We start from the raw sequence: 18,636 nt of genomic DNA on the forward strand, positions 1-18,636 counted from the left end.
TTTTATGTATAAAAAAAAACCCATTTGAGCAGATACATTTGTACATTTTTATGATTATTTATTAATTTTTTTTATGCTTTTGTTTAATTGCAATGAATGTACATGGCTGTTTAAATAAAAATGTGTAATAGGCAAACCTTTACTTTGTAAATGATTTCAAGCCAAAGGATTTTTCATTATTTTTACAACAGTTTTGAATAAATTTTTCATAAAAATATGTATATTGTTATATCTATTATGGAGTAACATTTTGAGAATATTGTGTTATTTTTGCTTATATCACCCACCTATGGAATTAAATATGTGCCATTGGGAACTTGAATTTGCAGTTTGAACTTGAATAACATCAAACTTGAAATTTAAATGTACGTGGCATGAATTCAGATCATTAAATTCAGATTACATTTTTTAATACACTGATTCAGGTTTTATATTCAGATTCGGGTAAATTTGACAAAGACATCCGGGACACTCAGAAAGAGCAATCAAGCCTGTATGTAATCAAACTCCTCCTTTACCAATCACAACGTAGCTCGCAGTTCACATTTGGAAGAGGAAGGGTCTGCTGTGAAATAGTGCCAACATGGGATCATGGCTGAATGAGAGCCACCACCTCTCTCTAGCGTAAGTTACTTGTTCTGAAGTAATTAGTGTGATTGGTAAACAGGCTGTTAGATGTTGTATAGATGTATTTATTTTTTGTTATCTAACACCCAGGGGATGCATTAATCTTTGCTGACCGACCTTCCAATCCAGACCTGACTTATGTTAACGTTGGCTTCACAGTTGCTACTATTTGGACACCTGCACTCGAGGCACGTCCAACTTATCATCTAAACTTGAAAAATGAAATAAAAGTAGAGTAGACTGTCTAGCAAACATGACATTACACAGAAGGTGGTTGGCTCGTATTAAAAGTTCAAAAACTGCAAATTCAGGTTCAGGTACAAGTCCTACAAATCAAGTTCAAAGTTTGATGTAATTCAAGTACAAACTGCAAGATCAAGTAAACGTTCAAATTCAAGTCCTCAAGTTCAAGTCCCAATGGCACATATTTCATTCCATACCCCCTTTGTTCAGTGTGGTGATTTTTTTTTGGACACTGTGTCCTTGTTATTTGTGCACATTGTATTCTGTATTAGTTTGATTTACTAATATTTTACCAGCAATACAAATGTCCCTGTGGTCGAGGTTCCAGTTGTTCGTTTGGTCCAAAATGATCCTCTACTCCAAAGTGCTGAGAGAAGCCTAAAGCTGTTCCCAGATCAGTGATAAAGGGGAACCCCTGATGTCTGCTTTGATTTTTGAGCTGCATTGATTGAACCACCTCAGTTCATTCATAAGGAATGTAGATTCCAAACTGAACAGCTTTAGTACCTGTCAGAGCTGACTACTCACACTTTTTTATGCAGTCAGTCACTGAGGTGCAGATTTGATTGTTTTTTTGTTGTTGTTTTTTTACATATGAATGTGATTTTGAATGTGGGGATTATTTTGACACTTGTCCTGGTTGAAATAATGTTTGCATTTATATGTGTGTCTGTATGACTGTTGTTTCTGCATGTCCATGAACTGTATATCTCACTATAAGGACCAAACTTAAAGCTGGAGTATGTAATTTCTGCGACACAAGCACCACCGAACCTAATTGCAAAAATAAACGTTGTTTTTAAAACAGCTTTCTGAATATGCCCCTTGCCTGCAGTTGTTCAAACAGTCAGATAGTCCCGCCCCCAACTCACGCCATTGAGGGCACGGGCAGAGTGCGCGGAGGTAGGTAGGTACATAGTTAGACAGACAGGTAGGCCATCCAATCATTGTATTCGGGCTGAATGAAATGAATGGATGGGCCTTTTACAGGCCTGTGACTGCCACCGATAATGGATATATATATATATATTTTTTTTTTTTTGGTATCAGAGCACTTGATTTATTAATTGCTGTCAGGATGCAAAGAAACTTTCAGCCAGTATAACAAAAAATGCTTCTGGTATAAATTACATACTCTAGCTTTAACTGCCACTATGAAAAAGAGGGTATCTCTCTAGAGAGTGAATCAAATGCACTAAACTTCAGGATGAACTTGAGGATGAGTTACTGAGATTCTTCCTTTTGAAAGTCCTTCATCAAGAACATGATGTTGTTACGGTAATTAGAGATGGCTTTCTGGTAGAGGCAGCATGTCATTGAGAAGAGCTCACTTTGATTTCCTGTATTTTAAGAATCTGATAACATGAACAAGTAGCCCACCCTACTTACTCTCAAACACACTTCACTGAATCCACAACTGATATAAGACAAGACGTAGCGTGGTCTCTTTTAGAGCGCACACATCTTAACTGAATTTAATCCAAATCAGTTTTACCAGTTTAACTTTTGGAGAGAGAGAGGATTCACTGATGTCATTCTTACATGATGCTCCAGACTAATCCATACTTTGGCATATTCAGTGGGCTGAAACATTTATTAAAGAGAGAGAAAGAGAATAGGAATGGAAAAGATAGAGGGTGAAATAGTCAGTTTTGTGGTTTACTACTGTGATTTCACTGTCTCTCATTCTTCACGGGCTCATGGTAACGCACGCACTCGCGCACACACTTTTCAGTAGAACGGTTCATAATGGTTCTCTTTGGATTTTACACTCTTGGACTGCAGATGGAGATGAGAATCAGTCCTGCAGGGCTGCCATGTGTGATTTTTTTGGTGTGATGTCATAGGAATATTCTGTTGCTTCTGGCTAGCTCAAAGATTTTACTGATCAAAACTGTTGAACTAAAGGCCAGCGTTTCACAAACGGTTAAACTGGTACATTACAATTAGTGGTCAAATTAGATTTTTCAGTGGTTGATGCCGATATCTAGAGAGCAAGGTGGCAGCGACAGCATCCCAAACTGTCTTCTGTGATACTGGATAAAACAGGACAGGGTTCTGCTTGGCATCTTGTCTTTATGGCGTCTCTCTTCCTCTCGCATACTCACTCACTATCTCTTTCTCTCCCTCTACAGGCTCCAACTACTCCAGTCCATCGTTGGCTCCGGTTGCCAGTCTGAATGAGGATGAGCATGTGGGGGGTGGGGGTGGTGTGCTGGGTCTTGCACCTGAACACATTCCCACCCCTGGCGCCCCCCTCAGCTGGCAGGCTGCCATTGACGCGGCACGGCAGGCCAAGCTGATGGGCACCACTGGAGCCCAAATTTCCACTGCGTGTTCTACACAGCGCAAACGCCAGCACTACACCAAACCCAAGAAACAGGCCAGCACTGCCTCAACACGCCCACCCCGAGCCCTTCTCTGCCTCACTCTTAAAAACCCCATCCGCAGGGCGTGCATCAGTATCGTGGAATGGAAGTATCCTTTACTGAACAGGGCTGTGGTACAGGGCTGTTTATTCAATGCAAAAAATCATTTTCTTAATTAGTATTTTAATCTTGTTTTCCAGAAAAATATCCAAACACTCTTAAAACACGATATTTTTGCTTTATATATTTTAACAACAAAATGGCATAAGATATTTTGTATTGTTTTCATAGAAATCTAATTAAATTGAGGGAAAAAACTATTTGCCAATGGGATAAGAAAAATAAACGTATTTATAAGTTTGCTAATTTATGCCTCTTTCACAGCACACCGAAGCAGCGCGTGAGCGGAACTGAAGCAGTGCGTTGCGACAATATCGCTGCAACAACGCGTGTGCTTTTACACCAGCCGTGCTTCTGCTGCAGAAACTGCTGCACTCTACACCGAAAATAGTTATAAAATGGAGTGAGCTATTGTTAAGTGCTACAAACGTGATCGTCATGAAATCGTATTTACGTGATGCTGGTGTAATATAATGCAGTCTTGTAGAATTATTTCATGTAGTTACAGCCAACATAATGAGCTCTGCTCATTTTTAAACATCATTATTTAGTGGAAGGGGGAGGATGATGAGCCCGAACGTTGTTTTGCACAAGACGGTTATGATCACTCGGTTTGGCGCAGTCACACTTAATGTAGCTTAATAATATAGCCAGAAATAAGTAATTATGTCTGCTTGAGTGAAATAATTAAAATAAGTACATTTTGTTTTTATGTCATTTAAATTTTTTATTATTTTATTTTGTTTCCTATGAGCTGTAATTAATACAAAAACACACTAGACTACAAATACATGCATATTCTGTGCAATATCTGTTTTGTTTTTTTGTGTCGACCCATCTTCATGATGTCCATCAACAGTGCACTGGCACTTTAATTCAGCATGAGCAGCGCAGCAAAAATAGACTTGACGCCGAAACTCCCGCCGCTCACGCACCGCTCGAACGTGCTGCTAACGCTTCCTATGTGAATGCTCTAACCTGTTAACGTGCACCGCGTATGCGCTGCTTACGCTCAGATTCCGAGTCCAGTGTGAAAGAGGCATTACTAATTGCAAAGTGGAACACTAGTGGAAGCCAGAACACTGATACAGGGCCTAAAACTGACTTTAGAAAGCAGTCAATGCTTATGAAGTTACTGTTTTTAATCTGTTGATTTTAGAGTTACATTCTTGGCAGACAATTTCTGCCCAAAGTGACTTCCAAAAGAGTCATATTGGGTTTGTAAAGATTGCTTCAGTAGGTAGCTGAAAATGCCTGTTGTTTTCTGAATATTAATCAGTATTACAGACTTCTGTCATGAACATCTCAAGATGTGTTCACACTGACAGCGATCAAATCAGTTGTGGTTGACAAGTCTCTGTACTGTTGATTGCCTGTAGTCATTCTTACTTGATTGCTGAATCTAGCTGTATCTGGTGGTGTGTCATGTGAGCATAATGTTGAACTCAAATCACGATCTCTCATTGAAAATGAATGACTTCCAGTTACTTTGTTGCTGCAAATCACTGTCACTGTGAACACCCCTTTAGACAGGAAGTAGCAGGGTTAGATGATCTGGGATTATTGCTCATCAGCATGCAGTGGTCACATTTATGTTTTTGCATTGATTGACAGCAGTGCATCATTCATCTGATGTGATATAGTGTCTTTTTTAGCAGATGAGTGCATTTCTTGATACTGGTAGTGTGTTTAATGTGTAATAATGTGTTTGATTTGTTATGACATCATTATGCTGCCGAGTTAAGGTGTCTCAGTGGCAGAAATATACTTTACGCAAGTATGTGTATGCTGTACGTATTTGCAAGCGCATGACCAACGCATTGAACATGCTGCGTTACTCTGGCGGTAACCAACTAACTCAAGGGGGCCATAGTCACCTTCAAAAGTCTGTGTCATTAAACTGGATGTGTTCTTATTCAGGTAAGTTGCTATAAATATATTGACTTTCACTAACTTACTCAGCAAAATTGCTCTGCCATAACAGTAGTTGAGTTGGAAGAGAAAACACAGTAGAAACAGACAGTTTACACTAATGTCCTCTATAGCGCCCCTTCCGGCAATGATGAGAATGCAGTGTGCACTTGCGTTGTTATGAATTCGGTCAAATGCACAAAATCTAAAAGCTAGAAGCGTCTGGGTTCATGACACGAACTTGCATAGAGTATGTTTCGGCCTAAAGAGTCTGTGTCGCTTGAAAGTAATACTTGGATATACCGACTCCTTACCCCATTGTGTCATAAAAAGTCTGTGTAATCACACTTTTTGTGGTATTTAAGCTACTTCAAATGCAGCTTCTGAGCTCATTGCATTGCAAAGAAGCTTTTATAGTGAACATGTTTCAAAGCTGTGTTATAGCTTGTTTTATAATAGTGTGTTTGTTAGATGTGAGTATTGCATCCAATTCCTAAAAGAATCAAGGTGAATTAAGATGAGCTTTGATGAGTCATACAGAGGTCCTCCTCAAATGCCCCCTCTTTCAGGAGACTCTAGGACAGTGTGTTCCTCTGTCATTTCCACCTTCTCTCTCTCTCTCTCTCATTATTTTGTGTAATCAGTTCTGCACTGTGATAGGCCACTGACCTGTAAAATATGTGAGGATTGATTGATTGGCTGGTTGACTAAAATGCTTCCTAAATCAGAAAAAGTGGGTCCAACTCCCATTCACAGCTTAAGCCAAGAACTGATGACATCATCAAAGATTCTGTCATAAATTCACAAAATGACGTAAGGGGAGCAACTGAACTGGGGAGACACGAACATATTTTTCCTGGGTAATATTTTGGGGCTCTTTCATAAAAGTTCCTATTTTGTCAGCTCTGTCCGCATGTGTCTTCAGTCTTGCACACACTTGACTGGATCTGTATCTCCAGAGACTCCAGAGCCTATCTCTCCTGTCTTTGGCTGTGTTGCCATGCCAACAGCTCCTCTCAACAGGCTTAACAGGTCCACATGTGCGCATACACACTAATACACTCTGAAATATTCACTCCTCCCACATACACACATAAACACATGCAAATGCATATTGACCCCCCTTTTAACACATTCACTTAAACACATTCACACAATACACACAGTCAAGCAAATTTCATATATAGAAGTGTTATTTATAACCTGGCAAGACCCTTTAAAGGGAGGTTAGATAAAATTCAGTATGTTTCTGTCGGCAGTGGTCTGTTTTTACTCCCTTGGGGACCTGAACTACTGATCTACAAGCATGTTTATCTAAACGGGTTACAGGGTCTATCGCTCTGTAATTCTGAACTAACCCCAGAGTCATCACTCAAGGTCTAGACAGCAGATATAACAGAAACATCCAGAAAATCAAGAACACATCTGTTTCTTCTCAGGACACGTGCCATACGACTCAATGCCCATCTCTGAGAAATCCATTCCTGTAACATATGATGACACAGTTTGATTGCATTTCCAGCGGAACTGAATGCCAAACAAACAATTTGGCCAGTGAAAAGAGAGGGAGGAGAGCAGAGGAGGAGAGAATGACAAGGGGGAGGGGGTGAAGATCGTTGTCTTGATGAAGGCCAGATTCTTGACGAGCTTGGCCGTGTTATTAACAGAAGAGAAAATAAAAAAAATTGGATATGAGCAAATAAATTCAAGAGTGAATTTGGGCTCTCTGACACTAATGCTGGCTTACATGGCTTCATACTGTTACATAGCTGCACTGTACATCTGTGGTGCAACTCTTTGAAACGGCACACATAATGGACAAAGCCAGAGCACTGATGCAGGGCCTGAAACTGACATCACTTTAGAAAGCAGCTAATACTTAATAAATCATATTAAGTATTAATAGTTTACTAAATAAATTTGTTTTTATCTGTAGTTCATACATTTACATTCTTGGCAGACTTTCCCCAAAGCGATATCCAAAATACAGTAGTGCTCATATTGGGTTTGTGATGATTATTTCAGAAGGTAGCTGAGAGTGCATGATGTTTTCTTGATGTGAATGAATCCGTATTATAGACTACTGTCAAAAAATATGTCTGTGTCTATACTGTCTTTTTGCTTGTCTGAACCAACTCTGATGTCATTTCCTTTAACACTAATTCTTCAGACCATTTGAAATCATAATTTTGATGACTATTTTTGCAAACTGTGTGGCCTTAGCTGTCTACATCCCTTTCCCTGAGGATGATTCCAACGCAACCAACTCCAACCTGGTAAGAGTCACTTTGCCACACAGAACACATTCAGACATGAGCAATGATGGTGGTCGTCATGATGTTGATGATAATAATGATGGTGGTAGGGCCGTCATCAGGGGAGCAACATTATCCCCGGCCCTGTGATACTGAGGCCCACTGAGGTTCCCAATGGAATAGTCTACTCATTGGACTTAAGAGAGGGGCCATTCACCCTTAAAATATGTCCTGGGCCCTGTGAACTTCAGCGATGCCACTGGATGGTGGTGAAGATAATGTGGTGATGATTATGGTGGTGGTGATGTTGATTGTTGATTATGGCAATGATGGTGGAGGTGAGGAGAATTATAGTGGTAATGATAATGGTGGTCATTGTAGTGGTGATATGATGATGGTGATGTGATTGTGCTCATGATGGTATTGGTAATAATGATGTTATGGTGGTGATGTGCTAGTGATGACAATGGTCATGATACTTTTCTGATGATCATGTGATTGTGCTGATGATTGTAGCGGTGAGATGACCGTGATAATAATGGTGAAAATGATGATTCTATGGTGGTGGGGATGTGATTGTTATAATGATGGTTATGTGATTGTGCTCGAGATGGTAGTAGTGATATGCTAAGGGTGATGGTGGTGGTGATGTTAGTTATGGCAGTGATTATAGTGATAACGGTAATGATGGTGATATGATGATTACAATGATTTGGTGGTGATGATAATGATGGTGATGTGCTAGTGATGATAATAGTTGTAATGCGTTTGTGATGATCATGTGATTGTGCTGGTGATTGTAGTGGTGAGATGACAGTAATGATAATTGTGATTATGATGATGTTATAGTGGTAGGGATGTGATGATGATGTGATTGTGATAATGATGGTGATGTGATTGTGTTTATAATGGTAGTGGTGATATGATGATGATAATGGTGATTAAGATAATGATGTGATGGTGGTGATGTTATTGTGATGATGGTGTTTGATGAAGATGATAGTGATGAGATCATGCCAGGGCCGTAACCACAATATACATTGAGGGTGACAAGCCCCCCACCCAATAATCAGATATGGCCAAATTGTCCCCTCCAATAATTTATATCCTTGTTGCTGTTCTGCCGCAGTCCATTATGTGCTGCTGTTCAGGTTAAGAGTGTTGGTGTCTTGTAAGATGTCAGTATATAGATAAACATGCAAAAGTTGAGCACTGTTTTATGATTAAAATGTTGCACCAACCGTAAGTAATTTCCAAGGGTGCAAACTTTTCTCTATTTTTCGAAATTCGCCGTTTTGAATTGAAAATATGTCACGTACAGTATGTGATTCGTATGTCATTCATAATTGTGAATGTGAAAACATTAACGGAGCAGTTTTCAGCATATCAGGCTTAAGAAAAAGAGTGAATGTTTGTGTACATTGTAAAGGAATTGAATTAATCTGGCAAGCTTTTGAAGGAACTTTTTAGAAAATTCACATTGTCTAAGAAAATTATTGATAAAACACAAAGTAGAGCATTATCACCCTAAGATTAAAACTAGAACATTAGACCTGTGGCTTCAATTGAGTTTTTAGGTTGTGACAAGGTCAGTGTCATATAGTTGTTAGTGCAAATAGTATTAGGTAATAATTAATCAATTTAAGATTTTCTAAATAATTTTGTCTTTAATTCTGAATTGTATACAGCATCTCCTAAGAGTCATCTTTTTATAAGAGACTTTTTATTTTGAGTATGCCCTTCTCAGGTCTATGCTCAAAAAATGAGCCACCAGTTAAAGAAGTAGTTCACCAAAAAATGGAAAATGTACTTTTACTCACCCTTATGTTGTTCAAAACTCATATGGTGTTACTTTTTCTTGGAACATAAAAATTGATATTTTAAGCAGTTCTATTCCATAGAATAACAGTTTATAGTGATTATCGTTATTAAAGGTTCAGTATAAAGACATCATAACAGTAGTCCATATGACTCATGCATTATATTCCAAGCTTTCTGGGGCCATAGAAAAGCTTAGTGTTGTATGGACTACTTTTATGGTATTTTGATGATTTTTTTTTTCTCTTTGGACCTTGACAGCAGTGGTCAATATGAACTGTTTTTGTATGTAAAAGAGCAGCATTAGGATTCTTGAAGAAAAGATTGTTTTAAGATTCTATGGGGGGAAAAAACAATGAGGGACAACTTGAGGACAGTAAATAATTTTGTCATTTTACAGATACATCAGTGAAAAAAAAAATTCAAATTATATTCATCTTTTCTTTGATACAGAACAAAAAAGAAAGAAAAGATGACTGAAATAGGCAAATTGCTAGCAATGCAGACACAGTGTTTGTCTTGTACTGTGTGAATTAAAAAGGATAATTTAAAACCAAAAATTGTCAAATTTTGGTCACATTTAGAAAACGTTAATGCATTTAAAGTCTTTATTCAGAAAATTATTGCATTTACCGCATTTACTATTTTAAAGGACCGAGGACACCTGCGACCCCCCACCCCCAAAATGGTTTGGTCCCCCACAATGTTCAAGGCATGGTTATGGCCTTGGATCATGCTTGTGATAATGGTAATATGACAGTGATGATAATGGTGATTATGATGGTAACTTATGTGGTGGTGATGTGATAGTGATGATAATGGTGGTGTGATTGTGATGATGGTGATGTGATTGTTCTAGTGACTGTAGGGGTGAGGACACTGATAATAGTGGTAAATATGATGATGTTATGGTCGTGGTGATGTGATTGTGGTAGTTTTGATACGATGTGATCATAATGTCCATGTTTGATGATGATGGTGATCATGCTTGTTGTAGTGTTAGATGACAGTGACAATGGTGATTAAGATGATGCTATGGTCATGTTATATGATGTTATGGTGGTATTGGTGTGTGTATATGTGTGTGTGTGTGTGTGTGTGTGTGTGTGTGTGTGTGTGTGTGATATATATATATATATATATATATATATATATATATATATATATCTGTATTTATGCCATTTTAGTTGGTACCAATACCAGTGAAATTTCACAATTCTTTATTTCAGAAATTCAATACCACAGTAAAAATGTATTTTATGTTATTGAACACACTCCTTTATTTGATATCTTTATATTATTTAACTATGGCATGTTGCCTTAGGGTTTCTTAATTAAGTAAACACTGCTTCATTTTAGGTAAATAATCAGAATAATGAGTAGCATAAGTATTATTAAACCAAGAACATAGGCTAATAATAACAAATAAATAAAGAGCAGTCAGTGGCTTTCTTTTCAGTACTGTTGTTTGATTCATATTAACAACATAATAGGCAGCGGCAGATCTATTTGGCTGCATTAGTGCGTTTAGACTGCAAAGTCGTATGCACAGATACAATATTTTGACATACCTGACTTGTTGCATCTGTTTGCATTCATGTCAGACATAAGCGAATGTTTAAGTTAATCACTTGCGGGACGGGCATTGACCATGAAGCATCTAACCGTTCTGGCGCACAGCCGCATTCACTAATAGCGCTCGCATCTCACAGTAAATGTGGTATGTGAATGTGTTGTTTCACAACTCAATGCAAATTTTACCTTGTTTACTCGCAAGATTTCGCTCAAAGCTTCAGCTCCATACGGGAAAAAAATAACATTCATATGGACTGCAGTTGAAACACTGAGCATGCATTTAGGCAGTGCTTGAATTGAGGGGGGCCTCCAAAAAACTACATCTGACTCAAATGCGCATTCCACCAGTGAAGAACAGAGAATGTGAATGATTGAGAAGGTCTTCAAAAGGGTATTAAAAAGTATTAAATTGGATATGATGATACCTGCAGATACCCTGACTTAACAAATATAGTGTACTAATCCATCTACCCATCACCTCTGAGATCTGGAGCTACATAATGTGTTAAGTGCCAAATCTGTGTGAATAAAAGCACATGTCCATGATTTTGACACAGCTCATGTCCTATTAGCCAGGTGATAATGAAACAAGTACAGCTACTGTACCTTCATTTGATACACCCCTCTACTTATCAATGTGGAATGGAATCTTTTGATGGGGAGAGGTTGTCATGGATATGGTATCCTTGGTGATTGTAAAATGCACAGCTACCGTGGTAACAGAGTAACTATGCAACCAACCTGCAGAGCAGTCTGAGACACAGAACTCTTCGTTAACTTGCCATCTGTTAGCACTCTATTCTATAGTTAGTATATGTGTTTACATTCAAACAGGTATGACGCTCTCGCTGGGGGACATTCAAAGATAAATTAGATAAGTGCCCGTCTGCTAGACCAAGGCTAGTTAATGGATCACAGAATCAAGGTTATTGGTTATTTGAGGGATACAGACAGCATTTGACTTTGTCATACAAGGAGTCACTTGCACACCACTTTTGTCAGCAGAATGCGGACACCTGTGGAGCTCTGTCTGACAGAAACTGAGCCTAGACATAAAATCTAAAGGGGACTGGTGTTAAAAAAGCAGAGCTAATCAAGATGGTACCTCAATCCCATATTTTTGTGCTGCAGTGATAAAGAAATCTGTCAACATTTGTAACATGAAAATCCATTTCTTTTTCCTGCACTTGGTACATTTGTTGAGTATGTATTTGTGTGTGTGTGTGTTTGTGTGATTTATCATTGAGTATGAATGTGTTACAACCCGACTCATAGGTTGTAACAGAAAAGGGACACGAGACACACAATTATTGCCACATGATATCAAATTTAGGAAACAAAAATGCAAACATGCAATGTTTTGCTAATCAGTGTATATGTCAGTCAGTATGTCTACGAATGTTGCCAATGTGGTGCAAATGGCTTTTTAGTCCAACCTAAGTAAACCAACAGAAAGTCCAAAGAAAATAGGTGGCACAAAAAAGGACGATGCTCATGGTTGTGAACCCCCCTGGAACGGCCACGATGTCCTCTAGCCACCACCACGGTCGTTCTCTGGTAGCCTCATGCTGCCTAATTGACTCCTCGAGTGTTCCAACACTGGCACTTTTAAGCTCCCCACTCACAAGCCTCAGGTGTGCAACCACGCCCCCTGCAAGCCAAGCCACCTGTGATCTCACACACAAACATAAACTCATAGGCACAGCACAACACCGCCCCCACCCCTTAAAAGTCCCAAATCCACAAAATAAGGGACTCTAAAAACCCAATTTCAAAACAGAAAAATAAATGTTTTCTTTATAACAATTTCAGAATCATACTTCCCTGTGATATCCAAGTTTCTGCAACTGTGTTGTCTGACTATCATCTCCATTACCTTACACCACCTACTTCATCCCCAGCAATCCTGATCCGAAAGCACGTTTAAGGTGACAAAGATGAGTGCAGAAAAACAGAAGATGACCGCAAAACAAACACAGAATAACATCACTCAGTCAGGTCAGGAGACCGAGACAACGCATCTGCCACTACGTTGTCACATCTTCTGATGTGTTTAATGGTTAAATTGTAGGGCTCTAAAAAGAGAACCCAATGCATTAACTGCTGTCTTGGGGTCTGTAAAGAATGTAAAATGGTTAGAGGATTATGATCAGAAAACCCTACCACCGGAAATCCTCCCCCCACATACACATCAAAATGCTGGAGTGCCCAAATTAAACCCAAAGCTTCTTTCTCAATGACTGAATAGTTTTTCTGTTAAGTATTAAACTTGAGAGAAAAGAAGATGGTCAATTCCAGCCTCACCCGTCTGTAACAGAACCACACCTGCTCCGACCTGGCTTGCATCCACCTGGATTTTAAAAGATTTATCCAGCCAAGTAGCAGCCAGAACAGGAGCAGTGGTCAGCAGCAGTTTAACATTCCCAAAGGCCTCCTGGCAGTTTGAACTCCAGTCAAACTTGACAGAGCCCTTAAGCAAATCAGTCAGCGGGGAAACTACAGTTGAGAAGTTTGGACAAAAACTCAGATAGTACCCGACCATACTTATAAAACGCATTAATTATTTTTTTGTCGATGCCGGAGGAAAACGTTGAATTGCCAAAACTTTGGCCCGAAGTGGGCGTACTTCACCTTGTCCAACAACTTTACCCAGATACTTTACAGTTGCCCTGGCAAACTCACACTTTGCCAGGTTAATCATAAGGCAAGCCTCAGCTAAGCCCAACAAAAGAGCACAAAGACGTAAAAGGTGTTGTTCCCATGAGTCACTAAAAATAATAACATCATCCAAATACACAGCACAACCTTCCAGTTCAAACACAACTTTATTCATTAATCTCTGAAAAGTTGCTGGCGCATTTCGCAAGCCAAAACTCATTACAAAGTATGAGTATAGCCCCGATGGTGTTATGAATGAGGTTATTTCTTGTGCTCTCTGTGTTAATGGCACTTGACAATACCCCTTTAAAAGGTCTAGTTTGCTCACAAATTTCGCTGTACCAACCTGATCCACACAATCCTCCATATGAGGAAGTGGAAATGCAGCAGGTTTAGTGATAGCGTTCAATTTACGATGATCGGTGCAAATACTCTGAGTCTGGTTTCTTCACCTGGAGACATGGCGAAGCCCAACTAGAAAATGAAGGTCTAGCTATGCCATTTTCAAGCGTATATTGGACTTCAGATTCTAACGCTTGCCGTTTCTCGATGGGAACTCTATAAAAATGCTGACGGATTGGCCACGCATCCCCTACATCCACATCATGTTGGATAATATGCTTACTTGTTTGCACATCTCTGAACAAACTAGGAAATTCAAGCACCAAATTAGTTAATTTTGACTTTTGGGACACCAAACAATTACTGGAGTGTCTCCGAATTCTTTAAATGAAGCATCAACAAGCAATCTTCAGGAAACTTCACATCCTCCTCTCCCTCTACAAAAAAGTGTGAGGAGAATCAAGTGATTCAGTAGCAACAGTAACAACGGGACTTAAAATTTTTGTGTCAGAACCACGACAATAATAAGACTTGAGCAGATTCACATGACAACGTTGCTTTGATTTTTTTTTTCGATCTGGAGTAGCAATTAGATAATTTTGATCCGTTATCTTTTGAATAACAGTATAGGTGCCAGTACATTTTGCACAAAAAGGAGAACCAGATGAAGGCAGCAATGCTACCGGAGTAAAAGCATGACACTGCACGACAGTCAAAGAGTTTTTCATTTTTGTCTGCGCTTTAACAAGATTTTTCTGCACACTAAGCCAAGCCAAGAACAAACGTCTACGAAAACCTTTAACCTTCCCTATTCCCAATCATGGTTTAACTCAGCACAATAAGCACACAACAATGCTTTCATGGTTTGATGAAAGCGCTCAAGCGCTCCCTGACTAAGCGCTTGATTGGTTGTGTTTCACCTTGAGTAATTGCAAAATTTCAGCAAACATGCGTGAAGTTGGTTCCATGATCACTCTGAACAATTTATGCCAAAAATAGAAATGAATTGGGTTAAAGCTTTCACAACAGCTTTAGTAGTGATTTTTGTCAGCAAATATGCATTACCCGATTTAGATGGAGGTAATGGACCAACGCAATCGATTATCAAGTGTTCAAATGGCTTGCTTGTAACAGATATAGGACACAATGGTACTGGCCTCAATGGCTGATTTGGTTTACCTGTCACTTGACACATATGGCAGGTTTTAACGTATGCCGCAATATATTTTTCAAGCAAAGCTTTCAGTTGTCGCAAAATTCGGTAGTAAGTTTTGTTAACTCCCAAATGACCAGCGACTTCACCATGTGCAGTTCACATCACCACATCTTTAAACTGATTTGGTACTACCACTTGGATTATGGACTCACCAACTGAACCTTTATTTTGGTGGACCCACTTCTTTAAGAGCAGCTCATCTTGAACAAAATATCCACTTACTACACTTTTCACCTCCTCAGATGGAAGAACAGCATCAAACAGTGACTGTAAACCAGGATCATTCCATTGTGCAGTCAGCATCTCACTACGAGAGAGAGGAGAAAGAGTAGACAAGCCAGGTACGATATACTTTGACAATTCTTTTATTTCGCACGGCACAGCGCGGCTTATCGCGTCACCCCATGCAATGTAAATACTTCAGGGAATTTCTGCATCAATTCATCAGGCTTTTCAATTACTGGAGTTGATGCAACTATGGGAGGTGGAGTAACATCTCGCCACACTCGCCCTCCAGCCAAATTATTCCCCAGTATTACCGCAACATCATCCTCCGGCAATAATGGACAGACCCCAAGAGTTACTTCTCCATAGATCAGATCAGACATCAAATTAACCCTGTAAAAAGGAACAAAGTTTGTAATCCAAATCCTTCGGATCAAAACATTTCTCTCCTCACTTGATGCAACAGAGAAAGGCAATACAGACTGTAGAATGAAAGATTCAGAAGCACCAGTATCTCTTAAGATTTTAACCGGCACTTTATCCTCAGAACCAGGCAAGGATACAAAACCCTCCATAATGAAAGGAGCATAGTTTTGTGTGAGGTCAGTTTTTAAACCACCCTCTACGTTTGTCACTTCCGTAGCAAAACACTACACCCAGGTGCACTTGACTTAGCCATAGTTTCAACCATTAGTACCGGACTAACAGAGTTTGTGTTTGGCTTATTTTTAGCACAGGATTTCAACTTTACTGCTAAAACAGGACATTCATTTTTCCAATGCCCAATGTTGAAACAGTAGTGGCAAAAAGAATTTTGGTACATTTTTCCACGACCATTTCTACCAAATTTCGGAGAGTGTACTTGATCAACTTTTCAGGAACGCTGTGTAAACATATTTTCACCGTGACCCCCATGACCACATAAACGAGCATCTCCATACCCTGTTTAATGCGTCAGTACATACTCATCTGCCAAGTTTTGGTTTGTTTTCATTTATATACGTAGCAATGTGGTCGGGCACAATGTTTTTGAACTGTTCTAAAATAATTAGGTCACAATTCTTCAAAGGTATTAATGTCGGAAGCAATGCACCAGCAATCAAAATATGAAGCAAGCTCTCTTACCACCTCTGAATGAGTCTGCCTCTCACCTTTTTTCCAATTTCTAAAGTGCTGGCGATATGCCTCGAACCAGTTTATAGGCCTTTAGGATAGTAGGTTTACCTTGTCAGAGTCTTTTCCATCCTCCATTGTACAACCCCAATTCCGAAAAAGTTGGGATAGTATGAAAAATGCTAATAAAAACAAAAAAAAGAATGATTTGTAAATTATATTCACCCTTTGCTATATTGAAAGCACTACAACTACACATTATATGATGTTTTACTTTGTGAATTTCATTGTTATTTTTAAATTTACAGTAATTTCAAATCAAATGATTGCAACATGCTCAAACAGTTGGGACAGTCAAGTGTTTACCACTGTGAAACATCACCATTTCTTCTAATAACACTTATTAAGCATTTGGGCACTGAAGACACAAGTTTGTTAAGTTTAGAAAGTGAAATTGTCCCCCAATCATACATTATGTAGGTCTTTAACTAAATAATAGTACGGAGTCTTCGTTGTCATATGGGGTGCTTCATAATGCACCACTCGTTCTCAACTGGAGACAGGTCAGGACTGCATGCAGGCCAATCTAACACCCACACTCTCTGCTCACACAGCCATGCACTTGAAATCTGGGCAGTATGTGGTTTGAAGTTGTCCTGCTGGAAAATGCAGGGACATCCCTGGAAAAGATGGTGCTGGATGGCAGTATATGCTGCTCCAAAATTTTTACATACCTGTCTGCATTCATAGTGTTCACACAAATGTGTGATTTACCCATGCCATGGGCACTGACACACCCCTGGCCCATACAGACACTGGCTTTTGGACCTGATGCTGATAACAGCTTGGATTGCCCATTTCCTCTTTGGCCTGGATAACACGACAGCTTTGTTTTTCAAAAACTTTTTGAAATGTGGACTCTTCATACCAAAAAACACAGTTCCACTGTTCTTCTTTCCATCTAAGATGAGACCGAGCCCATCTATGGATGCAGCAGCGAGTGGTGTTGACTAACAAAGGTTTACTAAAGTTATCTCAAGCCCATGTTCATGATATCCATTACAGATGAATGATGTTTTTTAAGACAGTGACATCTGAGAGATCAGAGATCACACGCATTCAGAAGTGGTTTTCATCTTGCCCTTTACGCACCGAGATTTGACCAGATTCCTTGAATCTTTTAACTATATTGTGCACTGTAGAGGGTGAAATGCCCCAAATCCTTCCAATTTGTCTTTGGGGAACATTGTTCTCAAAGTGCTGGATTATTTGCTGAAGTATCAGTTGGCAAATTGGCAAATCTCGAATGATCCTTGCTCTTGTTGGACTAGGCTGAATTTGGAGGCTCCCTATATACTATGACATGATTGCCTCACCTGTTTAACACATCCTGTTTCCCATTGCCTTGTTATTTCAACTCGTCAAATTGTTATTAGTCTTAAATGGCCCCTGTCTCAACTTTTTTGGAGCGTGTTGCAATCATCTGATTTGAAATTACTATACATTTTCAAAAAACAATGAAATTCACAAGGTAAAACATCATATAATGTTTAGTTGTTGTGCTTTCAATATAGCAAAGTGTGACTATAATTTACAAATCACTCCTTTTTGTTTTAATAAGCATTTTTCATACTGTCCCAACTTTTTCGTAATTGGGTTGTAAGTGCTGTGTATGCTTCTTGTGCTTTACCTGTAAGGACAGTTTGAAGCATTACAACCCGCACAGCAGTAGGCCAATTGTGTTCCTCAGCTATACTTTAAAACAATGAGAAAAAGATATCAAGTAAACTTGTGTTCAATTCCCCACTCCCCAAAGATAATTTACCTTCTTTGATCAATTTTAAATGCTCAACTTCCAGCTCAAATTCTCGTGCTGTTTTCTCAGCTTCTAAATTAAGTTCTATTTCATTTTGTTTGAGTAAATCCTCCCTTTTTAATCTTTCAATCTCAAATTCATATTGTCTAGCTTCTTTGGCCAATTCTCTATCATGTGCCTGTTGCATCTCTAGAATTTCTTTCTTTTGCTTAAAAGACAACCCTGAAAAAATATCCATTGATGTCTCTACTTCAGTACTGTATTTTATCTGGACAGGAACAGATGAAAGTGCATTTTCACTTAACCGATTTCTCACAATAGACAGAAGCTCATTCTTTTTCAGCCGCT

The 18,636-nt window shown here is 39.0% G+C and overlaps 1 protein-coding gene across 1 annotated transcript in view; it reads left to right on the forward strand.

The window, feature by feature from the left end:
- LOC127436755 (voltage-dependent L-type calcium channel subunit alpha-1C-like) overlaps nt 1-18,636 on the forward strand; it is a 198,583-nt gene that overhangs the window by 65,811 nt on the left and 114,136 nt on the right. Inside the window, exons 2-3 of the mRNA XM_051691101.1 lie at nt 3,006-3,348; nt 7,441-7,546. Coding sequence (XP_051547061.1) covers nt 3,006-3,348; nt 7,441-7,546 — 449 coding nt within the window. The remainder of the gene's footprint in view (nt 1-3,005; nt 3,349-7,440; nt 7,547-18,636) is intronic.

Source organism: Myxocyprinus asiaticus, chromosome 47, assembly GCF_019703515.2.
Source record: "Myxocyprinus asiaticus isolate MX2 ecotype Aquarium Trade chromosome 47, UBuf_Myxa_2, whole genome shotgun sequence".
Classification (NCBI taxonomy): domain Eukaryota; kingdom Metazoa; phylum Chordata; class Actinopteri; order Cypriniformes; family Catostomidae; genus Myxocyprinus; species Myxocyprinus asiaticus.